At 46.7% G+C, this 1,335-nt stretch overlaps 1 protein-coding gene across 1 annotated transcript; it reads left to right on the top strand.

The window, feature by feature from the left end:
* Positions 1-293: 293 nt before the first annotated feature.
* On the top strand, positions 294-848 carry LOC147429623 (uncharacterized). Its single transcript, XM_086495044.1, has one exon. It carries the CDS (start codon positions 294-296, stop codon positions 846-848), a length of 555 nt encoding a protein of 184 aa, XP_086351170.1.
* The last annotated feature ends 487 nt before the right edge of the window (positions 849-1,335 follow it).

The raw sequence follows: 1,335 nt of genomic DNA, 5'->3' as shown, positions 1-1,335 counted from the left end.
GTGGGTTTTACTCAGTATTGACGGAAGTCCATCAAAGACTTCTCGCAAATCATGGCTCCTGTCACAGACACCACCAAGGGTTCACTGGCTTTCAAGTGGACAGAAGAAGCCCAACGAGATTTTGAGCATATCAAACAGGTAATGTGCTCTCTGCCGGTACTCAAGCTCCCAGAGTTTGATAAGCCATTTGAAATTCACACTGATGCATCACGTATTGCCCTGGGAGGGGTACTAATGCAAAAAGAAAGACCAGTGGCCTACATTTTGAACAAGTTTTCAGATCCGTAGAAGCGATGGGCTACACACGAACAGGAGATGTATGCAGTGGTGTCTGCATGGATCAATGGCGTCACTACGTATTGGACAAGCACACAAAGGTATACACAGATAATGTCTCTCTGAAGTATTTTAGGCTGCGTCTGAAGTATTTTCAGACGCAGCCTAAGCTCTCACACAAACAAAGCCGATGGCAAGATCAGCAAGCAGAATATGACATAGAGATCATTCATAAGCCGGGTAAGCAAAATGCGATGCCAGATGCTCTCAATCGCATGCCCGAGGTTAATGCAGTCAACATAATAAGCAGTGAAGATGTACTGGATCAGATTCACGAGGCCAGTACGACAGACCCCGCAATGTTACAGATGATGCAGAGTTGGCGACAAGGCAAGACTTCAGTGGGGCTATTCGACTTGCGGGATGGGCTATGGTATGCTCATAACCGTGTGTATGTACCAGATGATCTAGCACTCAAGGCAAAGCTACTCTGGGAAACCCACGACTGCAAAGTTGCAGGTCACGGTGGGCAAAAGGGATCTTTTGATAAACTAAGCCGCTACTTCTTCTAGCCAAAGATGCAAGAGGATGTGGTTGAGTATGTAAGGACTTGCCCTAGGTGCCAACTAGTCAAAGCGCAGCGAATAAATCCAACAGGGCTTTTGATGTCTATGCCTACACCATCTCGACCTTGGGATGTAATCAGCATGGATTTCATTGTCGACTTACCAGAAAGTCACGGATTCATACCATCTTCGTGATAGTGGATTACTTTTCAAAGCAAGCACACGTCATTCCCGCAAAGCCGCCGCTTACAGCTTACCGGACAGCTCGGCTCTTCTTCAAGCATGTCTTCAAAAATCATGGATTGCCCCTGGAAATTGTGTCAGATCGCGAGGGGCGATTCTTGAGTGACATGTGGTGGGAATTGTTCAAGCTCCTAGGCACACAACTCAGATTCTCGTCAGCCTATCACCCTCAAACAGATGGGCAGACTGAGCAAATTAATCAAGGCATCAAAGACTACATCGGTTGCTATGTTCAGGCAGATCAAAAGGA

This window comes from Adiantum capillus-veneris, chromosome 22, assembly GCF_014529385.1.
Source record: "Adiantum capillus-veneris isolate H3 chromosome 22, ASM1452938v2, whole genome shotgun sequence".
Lineage (NCBI taxonomy): Eukaryota > Viridiplantae > Streptophyta > Polypodiopsida > Polypodiales > Pteridaceae > Adiantum > Adiantum capillus-veneris.
Note: the sequence above shows the minus strand (reverse complement) of the source record. Positions and strands in the feature narration are given on the sequence as shown.

Bases quoted from the DNA above. Each gene is read 5' to 3' on its own strand.
- LOC147429623 (XM_086495044.1), top strand. From the start codon at position 294: ATGGGCTACACACGAACAGGAGATGTATGCAGTGGTGTCTGCATGGAT.